The sequence below is a fragment of the Molothrus ater genome, chromosome 1 (genome assembly GCF_012460135.2).
Source record: "Molothrus ater isolate BHLD 08-10-18 breed brown headed cowbird chromosome 1, BPBGC_Mater_1.1, whole genome shotgun sequence".
Classification (NCBI taxonomy): Eukaryota; Metazoa; Chordata; class Aves; order Passeriformes; family Icteridae; genus Molothrus; species Molothrus ater.
In genome coordinates, this window is record NC_050478.2 from 69290162 (window position 1) to 69312747 (window position 22586).

Consider the following 22586-nt stretch of genomic DNA (forward strand, 5'->3'; position numbering starts at 1 on the left):
TAAAATATCTTGCCACAAAGGACAAATGAAAGAAATTAGGGCTCTCCCCATCACATCTCCCTCAACTACTTACCTTGAAATCATTTTGTCTTTGCCTAGCATTTTTCTTCGATCTTTCCATTTGGCCAGATTTTTCAGCAGTCTTGTGAAAATGAGAAAATTGAAAAGTGTAAGTATCTTATAACCACTGTTAAAATAATTCTGAAAAAGGGGGTTTCAAAGTGAAGAAGTGAAAACTGGTGAGCTTATGATGTAATTATAAAAATGAACTCAGGGCATTTCAGTAAGCAAAGACTATATATATCTCAATAAACTCAACTTGCTGTAGATAAGTACCCTTATGTTTAACTCTGAGGAAAAATGTGTGCTTAAGACAAAGTCACAGACAAGTCATAAGAGCAGCTCAAGCAGTACAAACTTCCTGAGGTTAAAGTTTTCTCACTGCAGTGTTAGTGAGATCTAAAACATATATAGTAAATTTTTGCATCAAGATTACATGAAGAAACTGTATTTTTTTAGTGTGGAAGCTGACCAGAGAAAGACATCAATGTGAAGTGGGAGACAAATTTTGGAATGAAGGCAATTTTGGAAATACATGATGTGAAGGGGAGGGCTGCAGGGTTTTTGTTTAGTTTAGGAACTGTACTTTTTAACAATGCTCTTTAAATAATTCAACTAATTGTAAAAGAGACTGCAAAATAAGCAGCACCTTTATTGTCACTTCTTTGAGAACAGTGGAACATGAGTACACTTTGCATGAGACAGTTACAGTTGAAGAAAAACATGATTTGACTAATAGTCTTCCTGTTTGTAGTTCTACCCTTCTGTGAAGAGTACTGAGATCTCAGTAAATTGCATTGAAAAAGTTATTTCAAATCCTAGGTGAAGTGCAGATGTCGAATTTTATACTTAGAAAATCTCCTATTTTATGTTTGTACAGCAACATCTACTGGACAAGAAGTGCAATAACATGATAGAAGTGTCCTCAAAGACAATCAGTTTACTTGCAAATGATTAATTTCAAATGCTGTGTTTTTCAAAATCCTTCTTTAGTTAAAGCATTTAAGATTTTTTAAAATAAAATAAATAATTCAAAGTGAGCAAAAATTAGAGAAAAATCAAGCTGCTTAACAGTTTGATTTTTGGACAGTTCTTTGTTTTGGAAAATACATAGCTATACAATTCTTGTACATTAAAGCTCTGAATTAAACTATTTTAGACAAGGACAATAACCTTCAAATTATTGCTGCATTTAACTCCCACTTCTCTCTTCTAAAGCATTAAAAAGAAAGTAAGTTGTATTCCTTGAAACTTCAGATAGCAACTTGAAATTCACACTGATTAGCAGCTGGATTAAACAGAGCAATTCATAGATCCTTGATACAATTTTTTTTTTTTTCAGTGGTTTTGCTGAAGACCAACCTTAAACCTTTCCTGCACAGACAGACCAAAACTATCTTGTGGTAAGATCAACGGTTACTACTCACATTTGTGACTTCACCTAGAGTGATTCAAAGAACACAACTTTTCAAACTGTTGAAATACCACACACATCTTAACTGACAATATTTTAAGGCATGCAGCTAATCTTTCAGAGCTAAAAAGAACCCCATCCCTGACAAAACCCTACACACTAAACAACATAAAATACATCTTGAAATGCATATGTGGAGATTTTCTTTCTACATTTTTTTAAATGTCTTGAAGACTTAAATAAGCTAACTGAAATAACCCTGTATACAATTTTCTATAAGATGTTTCTTAAAAAGTGTAGCAATTGCCTTGCTTCCTGAATGATGATATATACCATGCAACATGGTAAAAGAATTTTCTTCGTGGACAACTAAAATTTGTACTGTTTCTGACAGCAAAACACAAACTCTCAGTCTTGGATGCACTGTGATGACAGATACTCTTAGGTGCTCTACAAGTCTTCCAGCTTATGCCACCCCCTCCTTGCATCCATCCTCAATTGACTGTGGCATGCAGAGCACACAGGAGGAATAGACTCCTTCCTATCTCCCCAAGACCTTGTGGGGCTTCTGTAAGGACCAAAGGTGTGGAAGAAATCAAATGTATGGGGATTAATTTATCAGAAGTTCAAAATTAGGCCCAGACATAGAAGAACATATGTTCCTTACAGACTAACAAAACTACCTCTTCTGTTTTTTTAATACATTGAAACAATGTTTTGTTCAGGCAAGACAGAAGATCGCTACATTTTACACTTGCAGTCATGTTCATGAGCAGGACTTCTTAACCTTGTTTACAGTTCAAGTCTTCATTTCTCTAGAAACTGCTTTCTATTTCATTGTACACAGGAAAAAGAAGTCACAGTAAACTTAACATTACGAAGTGAATTCGTAAAGTTTAATTTTCAATAGTACTGGTGTCAAAAAGACAGGTTGTAATTTCCCTCATGAAATAAATTATTTTTGTGAAAGTCAACAGTACTAAGGTTTATTCTTGGTTTTACTTCCTTCACTGAACATTAGATGTAAATGTCATATCTTTCTTTTGAATTTTATAATGTAAAATGAGGATCACACCTAAGCATCTATGTCACTGAAGCTAGAATGCTCTGTACATTGTTTCAACATGTAAAGGGCTATAGTATCTATTAGTATCATCATATGAGAATAGTATATTGATTTATAAACAGTAGCAATAAATAGATAAATTAATTCTTTGGAAAATAAGAACATAAGCTTCCAAATGTTCTTTCTCAAAGGCTTTTGTTTTTCGTACTAAAGCTGCAAAGAATAGTAGATAGACATGATGACTTCAGAATTTAAACACAGCAGAACATAGTATACAACAAATTAATTAATTTATAAAAATTAATTTTGAGAGATACCCGTTTAAAATCTGTTAGGAGTGTGCATATAAAAAGAGCATGCATCATAAATCATTACTTTTGCTTTTCCCCTTTCAAATCAGGATGATTTGGAAAAATCATATCATCTGAGCAAGAAGGAGTACTAGTACAGGTAGTTGCAGCTGACTAACCTTCCAGACTAGACTCCCTATAATATGTCTGTGAATTCTGCTAAGTGCCTTGGTTATTATGCATCTCTGATCTTGCACCTAACCTCACTTCCAAATACTTAAAACTCAAGAAATGAGTACTCCTTTTCCAAAGAAAGGAAGCAATATTTTTTCTGTATGACTCTGCTTTTTACATATCTCTACCTTTCATGCAATGTGTTAATTCTTCAGATCACCAGTGAAGGGCCAGCTATGAGTAAGAGTTGAAAGTACTCAGATATTATTGAGTCCAGCAACTGGAACACAGACACAGCAACACACAATCCCCACTGTCAGAATTTAAGGTAATTCCACTCTATGCTTACGTTCTTTTAAAAAGAAAAATCTCTTACTAAAATATGTCATTACTTCTACCAGTGAAATATTTCAAATATAATTATTACAGACCTTTGTTACTTATAAGTCCTTTATATAGAAGAATCCATACCTCACTGAATAAACTTCCATTCACATAGGAAACCCAGAGCTTCCAGAAGTTGGGCAGCTGACTTACAACAAGTTTTGTCAACTTTTCAACAAATACAACTTGCTGAGGAGCTTTGTATCGCCAAGCTAAAAGGGAGAGAGGCGATGGAAAAAGCAACATTAACATTTAAAAAAATAACAAGAATGAACTACTAGCTTGCTGCTGCACTGTATTTCACAAGTGACTATACAGTATATATAAAACCATTTGGGTAAAAATAAAAAAATGAAAGCCTAGTCCAAATATGTGTACACAATCTGTACACATACAAGCTCTTTCTTCTCCTCTCGTATGCTTACAAGGTGCCGGCATTATGACAGTATCTACAGAATAGTTCCCCTTGTGGGAGTATCTAAGGCAATCCATGTAAAAATCCATTCAGGTCTTCTGTCTTCAAACCACTTTAAAATGTTAGGTAATGTGAAAGTAACCAAGACATTAGAAAAGTTTCAAATGAAATCTTGGTAACAAATTACTTTTTTCAGTTTCCTCTGCAATGGGTGAAAGGGGGTAAATAGAAAGCTGAACAGAGGCAGATGAAGTCCTAAACACAGAAATAAAGGAAACCCTGTGAAATACTCTTCCATAATAATCTATGTTCTCCGTTGAAACCTTCATGATTACAGTGGTTTAACACAACAGGGTATCAGCACAACAGTGATAAGAGACTTGTATTTCAATTCAGGAACTACAGTCTGCTTTGGGGCACTTGGACAAAGAAATCATATTTTTTGAAAAACCCCAAAACAAATCACCAAAGCCCCCAAAACACTTTAAAATGACATGGTTGTTGATGTGGTGTTTTTTTATGTATAAACTCAGGTCTTGTACAAATAAGATACATTTAAGAATATGATATCAGCCTATGTAACACTGTGGAAATGCAGTAAAATGTTGCATGAAATAGCACTTTTTGTATCTACTTTGCTACAGAATGTTGCCTACACACAACATGAATTCATGAGTTAGGCAGAAATAGCACATTACATACTAGTAAGCTTCACCAGAGCCTCACTATTTTATGGTATTGGTAGACAGTCCTGAATCGCGTTGAAGTACAGCATGTCTTCAGCAGCTTCCATTTGTTGAGGTTTGGATCACTTATTGCTCTACTTCTTTACTGGAGAATAGAACATCTGCCCTACCCATTTCTTCTCATGGCCAAAAAGTTTAGGCATTTTGAATTAGTATTTGAAAATAAAATCATAATGGAAGCTCAAAATTTGGAAAGCGGGTCTGACATAACTCAAGCGCAACTGTGCTGAGAGGGATGTATCTATTTAGGAGTCATGAAAACATCAAAGCTCTACTAGAAAAGCTCCTAGTGTGGACACAGATAAGATACTTTCACCAGCTTGGTTATGACTGCCAGAGAACTGGTCTAGACTCAGTGGCAGAAAAACTTTCATTAACAAGCTGTGACTATGTCAGGAAGCTGTGCCAACAGAGCTATAGCAGCAGAGGCTTTGGAACTTCTGCAGACTCCAACTTCTAATGAGAAATATTCAGTTCCTTTGAGAAACCACTTCATCTGTGCCAAAAGCTCCAGTACCAATTCAAGGTTATAACCAGGGATGTCTGTTGGTAACTGGAAACATACTGGCAAGATTTACTTCATCTACAAAATTCTTTTCCCCTCGAGGAAGCATATTTCAGGCTTAGTCCCAAGCCTGCAGACAGTAGATACCTCTTCAAATAAGCTACTGCACATCATATCAAATGGTTATGGCCATAAATTCAGGATATTTTTACTTTGTTACTAGATAAAGCTGTAATCTATATTTTATTCCATTGATTTTATTATAACCTTTGCTATACTATTCTAAAGAGGAAACTAGAGCTATTATTTACATATTCTCATGAACATATGCTCAAGCAAGAGCTGAATGTTACTTGAACACTGCAGTTTTGAATTCATAGTAATTTATTTAATCAATATCTTGGACAATCACTGTCAAACACATTGGAGAAAAAAACTCCAAACACACCAAATCACAAAAAAAGCCCAGAGATGCCATTCCTTAATTTTACCAAAGACTAAAAAGATCCACAAACAAACTGAAGACAGAACACATCACAGCACATTTGGAATGGCAGCTCTTGCACAGGCATCCTAAACTGTAGGTTTGCTTTGTCTCTTCAGCCAGAGAGAACAAGGATGGCAGAATTATCAGTGGTCATGTGCACCTAAGCACACCAAGGAACTCACATCAGAGGCACCTATTATTGGGATGGATTTTTAAAGTGCTCCAATTCTCCAGTTTTCCTTTTTAAATTGGTGTCTAGAGAATAAGCAAAACCTACTGAAATTTTACTTTTTTCAGTTCGTAAAAGGTAACAGATCCATAACTAAGACTTTAAAAGCAAAATAACTGAAGTGGAATTGTCAGCCACATATGCAATTAAGTCCCTTCTCATGCAAAAGAATTCAAACAACTTTAAAATAAACTGGGTTTTGGGTGTTGCTTACTACATTAAGTGTGGCATTCTTATTATTAGTGGATGGCATTCAAAAACAACCATCAACTTAGTGTTTTGCTTTGTAATACTTGTTGATCACCTCCATGAAAGGTTTTAGGCTGAGAAATTACAAGGGTAAAAGTAAGACAGCTATTTCAGTAAGGAATGATCTATTCTGTCTCCTGTGATGTCACCACTGAAAGATTCCTGAGAAGAAGTTGTTTGGACAAGGGTATTGATGACACAACACAGCAGGCCTCAACTGGTTGTGGATAGACAGACTGCTTGACCTTAGTCAAATATTTTGTTTCCCTTTTTGGGTTTAAAGAATCAGAGAGCCAGATATGTGAAGACACAGAAGGTGCAATTGCAAAGAGAACCATCTTGGCAAACATACACAAAAGGTACAACAAGCAAAATGTAGTAGGCAGTAAGTGGCCATGCACACAGAGAAAAGATCTGGTCTTGTAGAAAAAAATACTTTTACTACTTTAACTACATTCTAAGAAGCAAACCTTGAACTTGAATTTTATGAACTGCTCTTTGCTTGCAGAAAACATGGAGGACTTCTTCAGTAAGCAACAATGGTGTATAAGAAGAAAGAAATGTATTTTGTAACAACCCAAAACAAACACACAATGTGTGGGTTTTTCTTTGGGCTTTTTGACTACACCACACAGTGGACAGTGGGGCCTGCAGCTTTTTTTTCAAACAGAACAGATGCCTACCATCATCACGGCCAGACTGAAAGCTGCTGCCCCTTTTCAGTGAAGCAGTTTGACTGAGATGGCCGATGGGCGATGGACGCACATCACTGTCCAGGTCCAGCATGGGGCTGTGGAGCAATGCACTGCCTGAGGAGAGGGGAAAAACCCAAAAGTTAGAAAAATTTTGCACATCAGTTGACATGAATGTGCATGCTGCATGTGGAATTCTAATTTAATTCAGTGATACAAATGTTATCTTACAAAAACATTCTTAATCTTGCTTTATTTAGACTCTCTGTTCATCTGTATCAATGCTATTCAATACCACTACTGACTCCTGTAGCAAAGCCAAAACCACAAGTACCATGGCATTCTTTGGACTGTATCTTTCTCTGTTTATAAATAATGCCCTACAATTAACAAGTAAATTAACAAGTTGCTTGAAAGCCATAGATAAAAATGTATTTATGCCATTAGTGACATTGCCCATGTTTTTTTTCTGGTGTATGTCCTAAATACACTTTTCAACAGCAGAAGTTTCTTTTGTGTCTAGCTGAAGCGGTTAAAGGCAGAGTGTTCAACTATTACTTAGCTGTTTTGCCTCTATGAAGTTCAGGTGGAGAGAATCCATCCATCAGAAATCAGAGGAACTAATGGCACGTTTCCTTTGTAAATGTTCTTATTTATACATAACTACAAACCCACTAAATATTTTTCAGTGTATCAAACTTTTTTTTTTACTTTGGGTGCCTGTCCACATGTGGGTCCCTATTTACAAGTCTAAGTTAAGATCCTATCTGATGGAGGTAAATACTTGGAGTCTAACATGCATTTTGAAAAACAGCCATTTAAGAGAAAAACAAGAGGATTATGATAATTTTTTAATGTACTGTGACACTGCCAATAACTTTTTAAAAGTCTAAATTTCTGCTTTATGCATTTCACCTTGTAGAGACATTTCTGAAAGTAGTCATTAAAAGCTACTTCAGCATTGCTCAACTGAGCTGTAACAAGTAAACTTAAAATCAATCAAAATTCCCAGAATTATAGAACATCCCAGGTTGTAAAGGATCTCAGAAGACCATTTAGTCCAACCTTTCATGGGAAAGGGGGCCAGGGTGAGATTATCTAGCACTCTGTCCAGTTCACTGTTGAAAACCTCCAGTGATGGCAGCTTTACAATGTCACTGGGGAGCTTACTTCAGTGATTGATTGTTCTCAATGCAAAAAAATATTTTCTTATACTGAGATGAAACCGTCCCTGGTAATTAATCCTGAATTTTGTAGTGAGAATCTCAGCATTTGAGTTTATACTGTTGCTCTTTTCCATTGATTCCTACATTCACTTAAAATAACAGGAAGGTCACAGATGATGACCACCAGCTGTAACACTGAAATACTCAGATTCAGGAGTAACACAAAGCAAAAACTATTCAAAGCACATTTATTTGAGTGTCAAAGCAGCATGGCAGAAAAGATACATCTAATCCTTTTAACAGCTGGGACTTAAAGAGCAATATAAAGTATTGTGAAACTTATCACAAACTTCCAATAGGTGACAGTATTGGGTTTTAGTTCATTTTGAAAGAAGTTCTCTTATAATTCTTTAAAGGCTTTTAAAGAAATTTCCTATGGCCTTTCACAGCAGCATTATCATTACCAAAATAACTGTCATGCGTTCTTCCACGCATCATCTTACTGTGCATAGTATAAGACACATAAGTAAATAGATCCAATTTACTATATCATTCACAATTGTGATTGACACAATTGTGATTGACACACAGATTAACTGACTCGGTGGACTCAGCCTCCCTGTCTGTAGGCTGTGTTATGATGCTGTTCACTGCATAATTCCTACACCACTTATTAAACACAGCTCATCTTTATCAGCTTTAAAACTGATGAGTTTTCAGCAACACAGAATCTGCTGCAGTGATTTAGGTGGATTATCCACTGTCACCGCAAGATCTACAGTATGTTCTATAGTATGTAGATCTTGTTCAAGAGTTTGAACAAGAATTTGTGGAAAGATTTTCCCTTTCGAAAGAATTAAAAATGCACAATAATGAAAAAGCAAAAAACCAAAGCTCTGCAGTAATCAGCATCCAGGGAAACAACCCATCCATCTTACAGAATTAAGTAAAACCAAAACAAATTAATGCCTCTTCAGACTAAAAAAAAAAAAAAAATTCATTATCTTACAGAAATTCTACACTGAATGAAAAGAAAATTGTAGAAGACCCTGAGAAAATTTAAGTGTCTAACACAATTCCTGAGATTTCAGGAACATTTGAGTGAGATTGAACATATTTGCATTTTATTTGGAAAAAAAAAGAAAGTATGTCAAAATTGTCACAGGCATTTCTATTTAAAACATATTTCGTTAAAAAATAAAAAAACACTGGCAAGAGTGTAGCAGCATTATTTTCACAAAAAATACAACAAAAAATTCCTGATTTCTCTGCATACAATTTAAGTTCTCAGATTTCAGACAGCGTGTTAATATAAAGAATGCCTTGTAAACAGATGGTCTCTAAACATGACAGTGCCAATTAAACCTCGGAATTAAGAAAAACAGACACTCACCAAAACACCTTAATGTGAATTAGCTCAATTAAAACCACTTGCTTGAGGTAATTGTATTGCTGCTGATGCACTAAACCCATGCAGCCTGAATGGTTTATATATTCACCATGTAACAGAAAACATGTAAAGAATACTCTCTTGTTCCACCAGAAAAACCACATCATCAGTTTGCTGGCATACCAGGAAAAGAAAGTTTAACATGAACTAATTTCTTAATTGGTTGTCTAGCATTACAAGCAAGTATAACACAGCAGCAGGGAACTACAACAGCACATATACCCTCAGGACTAATAAACATCTGGACTACATTAGCAAAGCTGATCTTGCTCTCACCCTACCAGAAGATAGCGCATGAAGACTGCACACTAACACATAAATCTCGTAAAAAACAGTGAGAGCTAACTTACAAACAATTTTTCTTCTATCCCAAGTCGTTCTCTCTCTGGAGCCAGCAGCTTAAATTTAGCAGTGTAATGCAATAGAATGAATTAATAGTAGTATGGACTGCAGACAATAATATTTATAAACCTAAATAAACTAACAAAATACTAATTTACTGCCCACTCAGTATTTGATTTGTGTACTATTTTTACATTCCTAGATCCTGAATGTAGGACAGCAACAATGCAAAGTTTTGAGAAATTAACTTTTTACTGTGCTAACAGGTTTCAAGAAGTATAAACAACATGAAAAAATAATCCCGGTAGATCCTTACTTTTAAAAAATACACTGTATCTTTGAAACTACAAAAGTACTTTGTTCCAAAATACAGCATGTACATGGAGCATTATCTGTGAGTGACTCCAGTGCCGAGTGTATATTTAACCAAGGAAACATAGGGAAAAAAAGTACTACATTATCTTCTTCTACCCAGCAGTAATGACAAAACAGAAGGATAATTAACAGCTTATTACATTTACAACTATATAATCATGAGTAGATCAAATATGAACTTTTAAGGATCTCAGTACTGCTTTAATTTTATTTTTTAAAGGATTTCAGTGGGTTTCAACTTTTTGTGCACAGGTATTTTGAAGGTGCGCATTTAGAGGCTATGAGAAATAAAAGTATTTCAGTGGTTTTGTTCACTCCTCTTCTAGTGCAGTAAGATCTCACCAAAATAAGAATCTAAAGAACACAGTAAAAGTACAATTCTTTTTGATATTTTTCTCTAACTCTCTGTAAATCAAAAGCCACCTGCACTGAAGGTTTATCATACTATAGGTTCCTACAGTACCAAACAACCAGTACAGTAAAAACCTCGACACCATTTTTTGAATTGTTACCCGCAAGATCTTGGCAAGCAGTGTGTTACAACCTCCATTAAAAAGACAATTGACAAGAAATTTGCCTAAAATAAATTTTTCAACGATATGCAAACCAGTAAATGATTTAAAATTTTAAAAGCTGTTTTACCTTCATATTCCTAAATTATTACCAAACTGAGTGTAAAAATTGTTCTGCAATATCCATTGCTCCACAACTGCCTGGGTTTTTTCCCCGCTCTGAGGTCTGGCAGGCAGAGGTTTCTTGAAGGAGTCACAGATCTCTCGCCTCCCTCAATAATCCAGCCTCAGCCACTCTGCAATTCTGCCAGCCCAGTGCACCAATTACATGACTTCCAGTAAAGATTTTTACAAAAGCTACTGGTGATCAGGGGATTAATATTGTGCAGTACTTCCTTCAGGGACAAAGAAAATTGTTAACAAGTGACCAATCTTAGGTTAAGTAATTTTTAAGTGAGATTTTCCATGCTAAGTCAAATGTCAGTCATTACACAGACTTGCTCATATACAACACGTACATGTAGATACAACACAAACATGATGTACGTGAGCAAGATTAATTAAAAAAAGAAAAAGACCCGACAAGATGAGCAACCAGGTGAATACAGCTACTGTGTTTTCCCACCCATTATGACTCTTACAGTGAATTTTCTCACAGGCTACAATAGTGAGGGAAGGCTGATCTGCAGCCTCCTGACTCTCTGAAGGGTGGCAGACTTCCTCACCAGCCTCAAACACCTTTGAACACTTTTTCCTGTGCACAGCAGGCCCTTGTCCTGTGCTACAGCCTGACCACCCACTGTTGCTTGTTGACCAAACACACCATGCCTGGAGCCCGCACTGACACAACCAGGATAAGATTCCTTTCAAGGACACCGCGGTGAGAATTTCCATTTGTCTAGGCTAGAAATTAGGCGAGCAGGAGAAATTACTGAAAAATGAACCTGCTAAGCAGATGAATAACATTTATTATTATTCAGCAGATGAATAGCATTTTATTCTTTTTCTTAAGCCCTTTTACTTTCTCACCTTACATTTTATAGTGATCAAGAAGACAACGGACTGTTTTTCTAGAAAAGAGATGAGCATAGAAAATTAAAATTGATAGAAAAAATGGTTTTGGGAGATATTTAGAATTTAATGTTTTTTTAAATCTTAAGGCTAGTCTTCATTACTGTAAATGTGTTTATAATTAAACTGCTTTCCATTTTACTACAATAAGGGTAACTGGGCCTATTCTAGTGGTGTTCTAAGTATTTCACAGCCTAAGGATATGCCTTATTGTCAGCCCTTCAGACCAAAAAATTCAGAAACAAGAGCCAAGCATTCAAGTTCAGCAGATAAATAAAGATTACTTCATTTTACTAGCTCCAGCAGAGATTAAGATCATCAGCACTTCTGGAAAAAGTCACTTTTCCTCCTGGAAAAGTACTGAAGACTGGAGCAGACACAAAGGTAAAATTCTGGCCACTGAAGAGTTTTAATCTATCTTCATTCATAATAATTAAAATTTCGGTTTTAAGCTACCTGTGTTGCTTCTTAATCCCAACAGTTACTCTCTTTATAGTACTTTAATATTATTTAAAGTATCAAATAAAATAAGAATGCCCCCTGAACTTCTGAACATGCTGGATTCTACTAAAATTTCTAAATTACAGCAAACTTACAAATACAGGTAGTAAGGGAGGAAAATGAGTCTGCTATCCATTTTTGTACTGATCAATTTCTATTCTCTCCCACTTTTTTTTTTTTTTTTAATTAATAACCCATTAAGGGTTTGCTTGACATCTGCTGTCAAAAGGGTATTTCTGCTATGGACAGGGGATGTGGTTTAGACATGAAATGGCTCCCAGCTGCAAGAATTCTTCTTCCAGATGTACAGTAAGCAAAGGCAATGGAAGAGAACCAGCTGCTAGGATAACAAATTGAAAAGGCCCTTTTGACACAAGCCTTGCCGGCCTGTCTGATCTAACAAAGATGGATCATTCATTGCAAGGTGAATAGAATCTCAGTGTGGCACAGAAAAAAAGAGCAACATGGTCTAAGCATCCATTTCTCTCTTTCACACCAAGTACAGCTGCTGTTACTCTGGCACAGAAAAACCCTGCAGAATTTTTTGCACTATCTGGAGAGCTGAGCATCATACTCAGTGCTGCAAAAATTACAGTTTTTTCAGCAATAAGAACTAAAAAAAAATTATAATAAAACAAAAATCACAGAGACTCTACTATCATACTCCTGTTTGGAGAGCTAGCTCTACATTGGGAACTTTAACAGGCTGTGTATTATATATTTTGCAAAGCAAAGGGCAGCAGAAAGATCACACTACAACCATGTCAGTGTTTCCATTTACAGCTTTAGTTTCTAATCAGGTTAGCTATTAACAGGTAGCTTATTTTCAATAATATTACATGAAATCTCAAAGATTTGCATCACAGATGTGTGATTTACGTCACTCAAAGAATCACCATCAATGGTATTGGCAAAAGTGGTTTTAATAAGAATTTGTAGGAGTGAGACTTGACAAAGCTTGCAACAACCTGTTAAGAAATTAAAGATTTCCCAGCCAGTTTAATGATAACTGGATGGCAGTCCATACCCATTTTAGTTCAAAGGATCATGAAACCTACTAAGCCACTATTAAACTCTAAGCAAATAACCACTGGCCACACAGAAAATAGTCTTAACCTCCACAGCTTCTATCCCTTATACTTGCATTAAGAATCCCATTGCTTAACTCCTTTTGGCTATCTGCCCAGTGCCTCAGGAAAATTTTAAACTAAACCTCAACTATTTACATTTATTTTCATGTCATCTTATGTCATTATGTTCTCCATGTTTCTTGCACTCCAACAAATCTGGGAAGCATAAACCATAGTGAAAAACTACAATTATGATTTAATAATAAATTGCCAAGTATAGTTGCAATCTAAAAATATGTAAAATCTTAACTGAAGGAAACCATTTAGTATCCAGGTACCAGATCTGAAAGTCCCTAGATGTCTGCAAATCAGAAGATCACATGTCAAAAGCAGCAGTTTGGCCTTTAGCCAATACAAGGCATAAAATACCAGCACAAATCAGTTTACCATTCAAATATTTCTTACTAGAGATCTAATAAACACACTTTTGGGTGAGTATATGCTGTACCACGGTTCATGGCTTGAAAAACTACTCTTTTTCCATTTGTTTTCTGTCTCATGCATCTCCTTAAGATATCTACATACTAAGTAACAGCAGCAAACTGGCTTTACCTACTTGAAGTCCTCCCAGGGGACAGAACAGTGGGATACGACTAGATAGATAACACTAATTAATCTATGCTTCAGGAAAACTTCATAACCATTAAAAAGTTTCAAAAACAACAAAGGAGCAAAACTGCCTATTCCATGAGTAAGGCAGATAGCATTTTAAGTTTTCTATATAATGCAATAAATCCATATATTTAGAAGCACTACTACATAAGCAGAGCCAGAGCTCTAGCCAATTGCACATGGGTCCCACATCTTCAACTGCACCATTAATGAAAGAATCTGACTATCAGAGAAGCAGGAGAATGCCTTAATACAAAGACAGGAGCATGGGAGCTTAATGATTCAGGCATCCCCTGTACTACCTCACTATGCTTTTGGCAATGCTGTTTGGTCTCTTTGTCCTGGCTACTTATACTTCAGCACAGGAGGAATTGTGATCTGCTCTCTTATCTGCACTTTCACTGACTCCTTAAAACATATGGGCTTGGAGTCAAGCAGTTTCTCACAATACAAATATCCCATGCCTGCATTTTTTTCCCCTCACAAATGAGGAAGGTCTGCTATAGCAAGAAACAAATAGGCTAAAGGCAATGATGGGTGAGTAACAACAGCCATATTTTAATACATAATGAAACATTCATCTACATAATGCAAGATTAATCAGCAAACCAACAGGGTTGTTTAGACTGAGGGGAAACACTACATCCATACACATACAGAGTTATTCCTCAAGGGAAATAATACACTCCAAAATGCTGCTGTGAAGTACTTCATACACAGGACTTGAGAGAATTCCCCATCCTACTTGTACCCATTGAAATAAATACAACTAATTAACTAATGATCAGATTATAATAGATGATCAATGTCTATTAAAATCAAAGAAAAGATTCAATTAAACAATTTGCTGTTGGCAGTTGTCAGCTTTTTAAGTCACAATGCCAATTATTTGACAAAGCTTAGCACAGCTGGATATGCTCTTTCAGTTTTTGGAAATAATATTAACACAAGTTGGATTAAGTGGAAACAGACAGTATTGGAAATATACAGGATTTCTGCTGACCCCTGAAATAAAATATGAGAAAGAACTCCAGGTTCATTACAGTCATGTAAACTTGCCACGGTTTCTTCTTTCAGGTTGCATCAGAGACTGCACCATGATATGATATTAAATGATACTTTGCACATCTAGGACATAATTCCAATTGCTGAGTATTTCTTACAAAATGGAGTTTATCTCTAGTAATATACAAGCCCAGAGTTTTTTTTTTTTTTTAAATCTGTGATAATAGTGAAGGATTCACACTTAGATCAAAAATACATACCTCGTTATCAACCTAAAACAAACACGTATTTAAATATATCTTTAATACACAGAGTTCTGATAGCACATTACCATACCTTGGCATCTAAATTAGCTCACTCCTGTCCGTCAATTTGAAGACCCTTGGAAGTTATTAACAAGAACGCAATCATCAGGTGAGGACCCTAGAGAAGATGTAGAAAACTAGACTACTTCTTGCCAGTACTGGGGATTTTTCCTGACTGCCATTACTATTGTCCTGGATAAGGCAAAATCTCTTACAGACAACAGGAGAAGATGCTATTTCTATATAAGAAAATGAAATTATTTCAGATGTAATGACTAATGGGTCAGCCTTCCTGTTGTGTGGAGACAACTGGAACAATTTTGTCCCATATAATACAGTGTTGACTTGTACTAGTGACTAAATTGGAGTAAGTTCTTCAATTTGCTTAGGATTGTGTTTTACCTTGTTTAACAAATAATTGCAGTGCAAGCCTTCCCTTCCTGAATACATCATGGCCAGTAAATAAATTCTTTGAGAATATTTGCAGTTTGACAATCATCTGCAAATATCCTGTCCAAAATGTCTTATGGTTTAAAAAACCCCAACCACATCCAGGTAAGAAAAGCAGAGACTTTGTCTAATTCAAAACCTATTTAAAGTAGTAGAAGTCATGTGTAATGACTCAGAGCACAGTTCTCCTTTCAAAACTAATAAAATAGTAGAAAAATACTTTGGCAAAAGCTCAGCTGAAAGGTGAAAAATTTCGCAGAAATGTAAAAATAGATACAATCTGCTACTGAGGTTTAAGTTTACTGTGCTGAAAAGTTTTGACTCAATCAGTTTGAACCCACAGATTCAGTTGGCAAAAGAACGAAGGTAAGAATGGCCAGAAATAGCCGGAATGCCCAAGGTAGAACTATTATTGCTGTCTGCTTGTTTCAGCATCCATAATATGAAAACTGCCATTTGCTAGAAACAATGGAAACCTATTATTTTTGTAAGAATACCAGTCTTATGACCCATCTCTTCCTCCAAATGCTTGATAAACAAAAACTAAATCTTTTTTTGAAGCATGTGTTAAGTGGATGACTTAAATGTTTGAAAATTTATTATAATTTTATCTTAAAAAGGGCCTATGAATTTATGAACATATAAATAACATTTCTAACTTGTTTGAGTTGATTAGATCCCACAGTCTTGTATAACCAAACTGAGCAAATCTCCATACCTTCCCTGTTTGAAAAGCATACACCTATTAAAGTAGATTAAAATGCATGCCATGCCTCTGATCACAACCATCATTGTTCTACTTGGCAGTTAAAATCAATCCTTCTGAGTTCTCTTTTTTCCAACTCCCACCTGGTGTATGCCAAAATTAAACATTTATGGAAAGTAAAAATCGTGCTCAGTAACTTTCTTTTGTCCTACTAAATACTAAGCCGGAAATTCAATCAGCTAGGATTGATTCTTGAGTATTTTAAAATCTGTACAAAAGCTATTATCAGTGGAACACCACATAGAAGGCTGGAAGAAAATGATTGCCATTCAATGAGCTGTTAGCATTTCTTTCATACATGCACAAAATATTAAGTATTGATACTTGTATTTGCTGGGCACTCAAGTTATTTAACTTCTCTCTTCTATGAGTCAAACAAAACTGTATCATAACGGCCCCTCTGGCATGATGGCTGAGGTAAGCAGTTTTGTTGCAAGAAAAATACCAAACATGTTGAGATTTTTCAAGACAAATATAGGAATTTAGACACTTTTTCCACTCATTCACTGGAGCCTGCATATCAAAATTACATAGACTACTAAAACAAAAAGTGTCAAGCACTAAGTATCATCATTTCTCTATTTGTCTTGCTAAAAAGCTGGAAAATGGCCATACAAAATTTTTTAAGTGAGAAAAGAAGGAAGCTTAGAATTATTAACCACGCTGTTTTCACAAGTGAGTTTTGCTCCTGGTAACTTCATGTTGTGAGGAAGGTAGCAGTGCCTCATGAGGGCTTTTGACAAGGAAAGAAGATGGGGGGTTTGGAAACATTCTAAATTTTGACCAAGATGCCAGGAAAACAGTGTGGCATTCCAGCTGGTTCCATGGCACTTCACACTGTGTAGTAGAACAACGATGGTATGTGCACACTTTTAAGCTAAAACTTACTGACACTGCTGTCACAAGTGATGCACCCTGTGAACTCCTTATCTCATGTCACAACCTGTGCAACAGAGAGTTAAAGCCTCTGCAGAAAATTTACAGCACATTTCTACAGCAGCTCCAACTCAGTAAAACTGTTGTGGTTTCTCAGAAAAAAAGACCTTATTTGGTTTGGGATATGCATGCACTAACACTAAACATGGGAGTTACCTGTAAGCCAAGGGATGCCAGATTCCAATATGCCTATTCATTTCAGAACTGGCAGTAAACTCTGTAAGACTTCTTAAGAAACAAGGTACTGCTTCTATTTCCTAATTTGAAAATCCAGTTTTCAGACTTTACTACTAGAAATGTCAGGCCAGCAGCCTTCCACCTGCTGGAGGCTTTTTATATGTAGGCCAATGTGATAGATCTTGTTAATTTGTAGCTAAATTGCAGCAACACCTGCAAGCAATACCTACACGTTTCTTTGAGGAGCAACGCTGTCAAAGACAGAATATAACTATGTATTCATATTGGTCTAAATAATAACTTTGCGTAAATACCCCTTTTTTCCAGCTCCCAGGTCTGTGCAGATTCAGTGCAATCTGAATTTTGAAACTGCATACAAACAAAGAAGAAGAGGACTCCATAATATCATTCACTACATGTCAAGGAATTAAGCATTATTCCACTGTGCCCCAATATCCCAGGTATCCATATACTAATAGAATATCTTGTGACAAAGTAATCTAACCAGCAGATTAACAGAACAATCCAAACTTGATATGACCTCAAAGAAATGTTTCAAGAGAACAGTAAACCATGGATAAATGATTGAAATTTAATGCTTTTCCCATGTAAAGAGCTTAAAAGTGATAAATTAAGCAAAAAGAAAACTCCAACTGCTGTTTTGTGTCTATAACAGAAAAAAGAAAAAAAATTAAGTCAGTATTCAGCTTTGTAAAAAGCTATCTAAATTGATGGGGAAAACCTAAAATATCCTCTGTACACTAGAATCAAATAAAAGGCAATGACAAATTCCTAAATGTCAATGTGTATATATACACATATATATATAAAGATAAAATAAAAATGTATCCTTACCTTTATGTTCTTTAACATAGCTCTCCTTACAGTTGTGCATGAGCTGCAGAATCCACTGATGTTGAGCGCCAATGCACTGCCAAGCTGGGTCCCCAGGCGCATGAAGATCAGAAAGATATCTGTAAAATCCAGTCCAAAAATCACAGTTCTGACTTGACACACTGAAGGCCTCATTAAAACAGACCAAGCATGTACTAGGAAATACTTCTACTTTTTTTACATAATTTTAAAAATTCAAAAATATGTATTAAGATATGCTCACATCCACTGCAAACAGAAGTTTTGCATTTGCCCTTCTTCAATTAGTGAGGAAAAAGATTCCACCAAAAAAATTTTTAGATAAAAAACCCTTTAATATCATATTAATATGTATTTCCAGTTATGTCTCTAGTAAAGTATGCAGGAAACCAAACTCTTTATCTGCAAGGTTGCAGTTTAGTCCTTCAGATTTGAGGGAAACCAGTGATGCTATCTCAAGCACAAAAAATATAGTATTTTTCTTCCTATTGATATTATATGATTGTATCATCATGTAATTTTAACAAGTAATTACAGAAGGAATTAATTTCTGGCAGCTCATTAATTTCAGCACATGCATGCACAAACATATGTAAATCAAGCTCCTGGGCTGTCTCTGTTTATTTTGGTCTGGTGGTTTTTAGTCCACGCACAGTCTGAAAAAAAAGAAGTGAGGGAGATAACAAAAAGGATTGTGGCTTCTAAAGTGCAGAAGCAAAATACTGTCTGTCTTTAGGGAGAGAGGAGTATTAGAAGCCAGCTGTTGTGATTTCGAAGAGAATAGAAAAAGAATGTAGCCTTGTGTATGGCATTCAAGACTATCTGACAACAGGACTTCTTTCAAAAAGTGCTGGCTGCTCTACTGTTTGAGGCACTCTTAGATTTTGCATTAATGAGCCTTGGGACAGATTAAAAAAAGTCAAGATGCTTAAGGTGAACTATACTGATAAATTATCTTAAGCAGCGCAGGGAATATTTACTCCCTCACAAAATCTGTTTTACTGCAATAATACCTAATGTTAATTAGGACTGTGCTGAATTCTGTCTTTTTTGACGAAAGTCTGCAGCACTTGAAGAAAAAATAAACTGTCAAAGTAGGACTGGTTGGATGGATGAGAAAATTACACAGCTAACCATTTTGACAGGGTGACATTTATAAATTATGAGCTCAAGTCCTTTTCAATGTTATGGGGGACTTCAGTCTTAGGCACAAAACTAAAAAAAGAATTACCACTGGTCTTGAAATACATACATCTACTTGGATGCTAAGTGCTATGGTAAACTATTTCTGAACAGTATAATACAATTAACAGTGTGAATACCCTAATACAATGAGAGGAAAATATTGAATTGTAGCCTAATTATAAACATTAAATATCTGAAGAAGAAAATGACAGTAGGTCGTTTTTTAGGTCTTGGTCCATCTTCAAATTCAGAGACATATAAAACAAGTGTATCAAGGAAGAAAAAACCCTCATAAAAAGGGCAGGATTTATGCAAACTATTTTACAATTTGGATTTTGTTAGTTTCATTTTTGCTATAGTCCTCTGAAGAAAATTTACTTCATACCTTGAATTCAGAAAATTTACACTAATATACCCATGTATATTAGAGTAGTGAAAATAATTTAACAATTTTGTAGGCTGGGATTCTGTTGATTCATTACAACTGAATTATTCCACATTCATCCACTCCCTGCTCTTCTTTATTATACTTCTACATGTGGAATACATTTTGTTACATTAACACAGTCTGCTTTAACATAGGCTTGGGTATTTTTAAAGATTCAATAGTTCAGGGTGAGTGGCTAGAAAAGAAAACACCTTAAAAATAATCAACCAAAACAACCAACCCCAAAAACTCAAGCAAGAATCAATAAAACACAACCAACCAAAAAAAACCCCACAAGAAACCTCAAACGAAAAACCAGAATCAAGCACATGTACAACTATAAGTGTTTCAAAGAACCCTTAGAAAAGGTCCTAAGACTTGGCTTAGGTTAAACAGCTGCTCTTTAAAGTTTTCAAGTGTCACAGAGAAAAGGAATGGCCAGTGCCACCTTCACAGACATAAAACGCTGAACTATTCATCTTAAAATAAATTCCAATGAACAGGCAATATTTACAGAGCATCCAGAAGAATGAGAAGCACTCTGCATAAATTCACACAGGTCACTGTAGTCATAAACTCACATGATGCAAAGGGACCTAAGACACCAACAGCACATTTGGGCCTGTACACACACAGAACACTCAAGACCTTGTGCATGTGTCTGAATTTTACAAATGCTTCCTGCACAGCACATTTGGTCTGTTTCTTTTACAATAACTGATAAAAACACTGAGATTGTGAAGACACGCTAGGAGCCCAGGTAGCGTCCAAATCTCAAAAGCTTTCTAAATAACGCCATCAAATGTTCCAGAGCACTCTAAAGTTTGGCACCAACGACTGAAAGGCTGAAGCATCAGCTCATCTCAGCAGCCCTACAAAAGACATCAGTTTTGTGAAAAGTAGATAATCTGTAAATGTTAATGAAAACTGGGCAACTGGCTCATGTTCATGAAATACAAAGGAACTTCATTGTTAAGCCTGAGCAATAAAAGAGCCAATATCACTTTCAAACGACAGAACAGTCTGGATTAGAGCCTCCCTGTCATCTGACTCAGGACGATTCCATTTCAATGTCAAGTCAAACTGAAGCGTAAGACAAGTTAATAAGGAATCTATTTTGAGGTATTCAGACTAGGACTGCTCATTTCAAACACAGCTTGCAATATGTGGGTTTAGAGAATGCAACAAAATCTCAACATGCCTTCTAGATTTAAAAAATTAAATTCAAATCTCAATTATGCTGCATTAAATTGTTCTCATTCAAGAACTGGTTTTCAGTCCTTCAATAAACAATCCAGTACCATTCTATTGCCATTATTTATATAATCATGAAGTCTCAAAATACTCACATCTTTAAAATCAGTATTTAAACCATAGTAAAACTAGTCACTACCCTATTTAGGAAACATTTAAATACACATTAAACACCATATGTCTGATGAAGCCACTAGGCAAATGATTACCTTATATAACGTTTCTGATCATGCAAAGTTGATGGAGTTTCAAGCAGCTTATCCAACAAAAGTTCTCGTAAAGCTTCAATTCTGGTTTCAACTTCAGCATAATCTAGGAGTAGGGAGCAGGAATAAATCCAATGTGTCCTTAAGCAGCGTCATGAACTGAAAATTACATTATTTTCCTAGGGTATCAGACACTTCTGGAGCTAATGTGGAAATGAATATAAATCATTTTATAACAAGCCATATCTGAACATATTATACATGACAGTTTTACAAAACCAGAGAATTAGACTTTCAAGTCTTTTCAACAGTATGTGAGAAAGATACTCAAAGTCACATTTTAATTGCTGTAATCTTTTTTTATGTCCAGTAATACCAAGCCTAAATAAATAAATAAAATTGGCCGTGATTCCACATTTTGCAGTATACACCTCACTCAGAAAACTTGCCTAGAGTAATTGGCTCCTATAAATCCATAATTTGTACAGATGAAAATCTGTATCAAAACCACATAAAGCTCTTTGGTCTCCTATGTGCTTTTTAGCCTTAAAGCTAAAAAACCCCAAAACCACTAAATAACAGAATGCGCATCTTACATTTTTTGAACACTTGAACCTCTGTCTTTCCGAAGAGGGACTTGGCTTTTTCGTAGTCATTAATAACCACATCATAATCGCCCTTAAAAACAAAAGCAAGCATTTACATTTGTCAAGAAAAAGACCAATGTCAAAAGGCTACTTTCAGCAAACAGAAAATTATTTTTAAAGTATTATACCTTCTGGATATTTCTTTCAATGTTTAAGGGAAGATTGAAAAGAAATTTAAAGCGCTGAAGAACATTAAGCGCATTTCTCGTTGAATCAGCTTTGTCCTTGCGACCCAGCACTTCTTGAAATAAGGTATCTGCTGTGTTACTGGCTCCTATTTCAAAAAATGGTGACAGTAAGAAAAAGTAGAGTAAGTAATCAGTTGAAATCACAAACAGATTTTCTTCATTTTAATGAGTTATTCAAGGTGTTTTTAGAGCAAATGAGTAATTATTGCTGATTTTCATACTTTTTTGTTCAACTGTGTTAACATTTTACAACTGCTGAAATTCTATTTCAAAGTGAACCACTTAGCATTTTAATGT

General features: G+C 35.5%; 1 protein-coding gene across 2 annotated transcripts in view; it reads right to left on the reverse strand.

Annotated features, from left to right (window-relative positions):
* EXOC2 (exocyst complex component 2) overlaps positions 1–22586 on the reverse strand; it is a 147573-nt gene that overhangs the window by 53819 nt on the left and 71168 nt on the right. For both annotated transcript variants that reach the window (XM_036402437.2, XM_036402444.2), the window contains 7 exons: positions 22230–22375; positions 22051–22132; positions 21458–21560; positions 18365–18483; positions 6703–6828; positions 3476–3600; positions 74–142 (listed from right to left, as the gene is read on the reverse strand). In XM_036402437.2, the coding sequence (XP_036258330.1) occupies positions 74–142; positions 3476–3600; positions 6703–6828; positions 18365–18483; positions 21458–21560; positions 22051–22132; positions 22230–22375 (770 nt within the window). The remainder of the gene's footprint in view (positions 1–73; positions 143–3475; positions 3601–6702; positions 6829–18364; positions 18484–21457; positions 21561–22050; positions 22133–22229; positions 22376–22586) is intronic.